The following is a 1,745-nucleotide window of genomic DNA, read 5'->3' as shown; positions in this document are numbered from 1 at the left end:
ATATAAAGATCATTCAAACTTGATATTTTTTCCTCTGACTAAAATCTAAAAATTTCGTGAGATTCAGTTTCATTTGCTATTTTCCATTACAAAATTCATTATTCCTCTCAATTCATATTTTTAAATCTAAAATTAATTTTTTTTAAGGAAATATATATCCAAATATTCTAAATCAAAACAAATGCAATAAAACAACTTTTAATATTCCCGACTTTCCCATAAAATTTAAGATAAATATCTATTTACGATTTATATTATATTTACATAATAAAAAAATGATTTTTTTTCCAATTAACCGAATTTGGAATTTTATAGATCGGCTTTTAACAAAACCATCATCCACCGTCCATTTCGCCAACCCATCATCAAATCAACGGTCGAAAACAAAAGAAAAAAAAAATTCATTCCCTTACCTGTTCGACGGCGAACTCCTCGGCGCCTTGAAAGGCCAGGTAAGAGTGCGGTGAGAAGTCCATAACCCGGCGAGCGAGCGTAATGGGATTTTTAACGGTCGTGATTCCCGACACGGCCCCGCATCGTCGATCACGACCGTCCATTATACTCGCCTCCATTTCCACCGTCCCTCGGGCAGTCAGGGCCGACCCGCGGCCCGAATTGAAGAACGGGTCCGTCTCCAATTCCCTCACCACCATTTCAACCACGTCGACGGCCGCTGCTCCGGCGCTCAGCGCCGCAGCGCCTATCTCAAGGCACCGAGCCAAAATACGCTTCGCCGCCGCCTGACGTTCCTCCGGCAATCTCGGGTCGACGCCGGCGCCGCCGTGTACCACTATAGCCCAGCCACCCATTCCTTCTTTTGTGATTGGATGGCTGAGATTTGCTGTTGCTGGGAGAAAGATGAACTTCGAATTTATAGAAGGGGGGAATATTCCCGGACGTGAGGAAGGTTCGTGAAATGGAATTTTGGGGAGGGGTTGGAGTCCGGGGGGAGATTCAGCTGTGCTGTGGAGGCCACGTGTGAATAAATCTTATAAAAGCTATTGCCTTTGGGAAAAGTGTAATATTTTGGTTCTGCAGCGTTGGATTTTGTGTAAGATTCGTGCAGGATTAGTGGCATTTCTGAACACGAATCGTGATGCAGAATTAATGGATGCTGACGAGTGATATTATTAGTGCGGCCATTGAGAGTTGGTTTGCAAGTGGGTGTGCGGGAATCTGGACTGGAATCTGCCTGTCGATTCCGGAACCTTGCAAGCTTTTTCCGGTGATGATTTTAATATTAATAATATATATTATCTATTAGAATTTGTAGAAATTTATTCAGTAAAATATGTAGATTATATCAATGATATACTTTTTTAGATCTAGTCATATAATATTTTAGTTATATTATTTTTATGAATTAATAATAATGCTATTCTCTATACAATTTAATTATACGTGTAAATATTGAGGTGCCATGAACATCCTTATTTGGGAATTAAAGGAGATAATAAAAGAATCTTTTTCATGGTAATTAGGGAAGATTTTTAAATTTGAGTCATCTATTTAGTAATTCATATCACAACATTCATTCAATAATTTTTTTACTATAAAAATCAAGACATGTGATTTTATCGAGATACATTTTAATTCACGTAATAAATTTATTAATTAAAATTATTAAAAATAAATCTTCTTGGACTAAATTTTTCCTTACATTTAATTATGAAAATAAATAAAATTATTTTAATTTTGTTGCAAATATTTATTTTTTAATTTGTTTGTCATCATGATGATATTAA

At 36.4% G+C, this 1,745-nt stretch overlaps 1 protein-coding gene across 1 annotated transcript; it reads right to left on the bottom strand.

Moving 5' to 3' along the window:
* Nucleotides 1-350: 350 nt before the first annotated feature.
* Nucleotides 351-858, bottom strand: LOC110035241 (probable isoaspartyl peptidase/L-asparaginase 2). The gene has a single exon (XM_020739471.1). It carries the CDS (start codon nucleotides 807-809, stop codon nucleotides 402-404), a length of 408 nt encoding a protein of 135 aa, XP_020595130.1. The 5' UTR covers nucleotides 810-858; the 3' UTR covers nucleotides 351-401.
* Between the last annotated feature and the right edge of the window lie 887 nt (nucleotides 859-1,745).

This window comes from Phalaenopsis equestris, unplaced genomic scaffold, assembly GCF_001263595.1.
Source record: "Phalaenopsis equestris unplaced genomic scaffold, ASM126359v1 Scaffold196961, whole genome shotgun sequence".
Classification (NCBI taxonomy): Eukaryota; Viridiplantae; Streptophyta; class Magnoliopsida; order Asparagales; family Orchidaceae; genus Phalaenopsis; species Phalaenopsis equestris.
The sequence above is the reverse complement of the archived record's forward strand: the minus strand, read 5'-3'. Positions and strand labels throughout refer to the sequence as shown.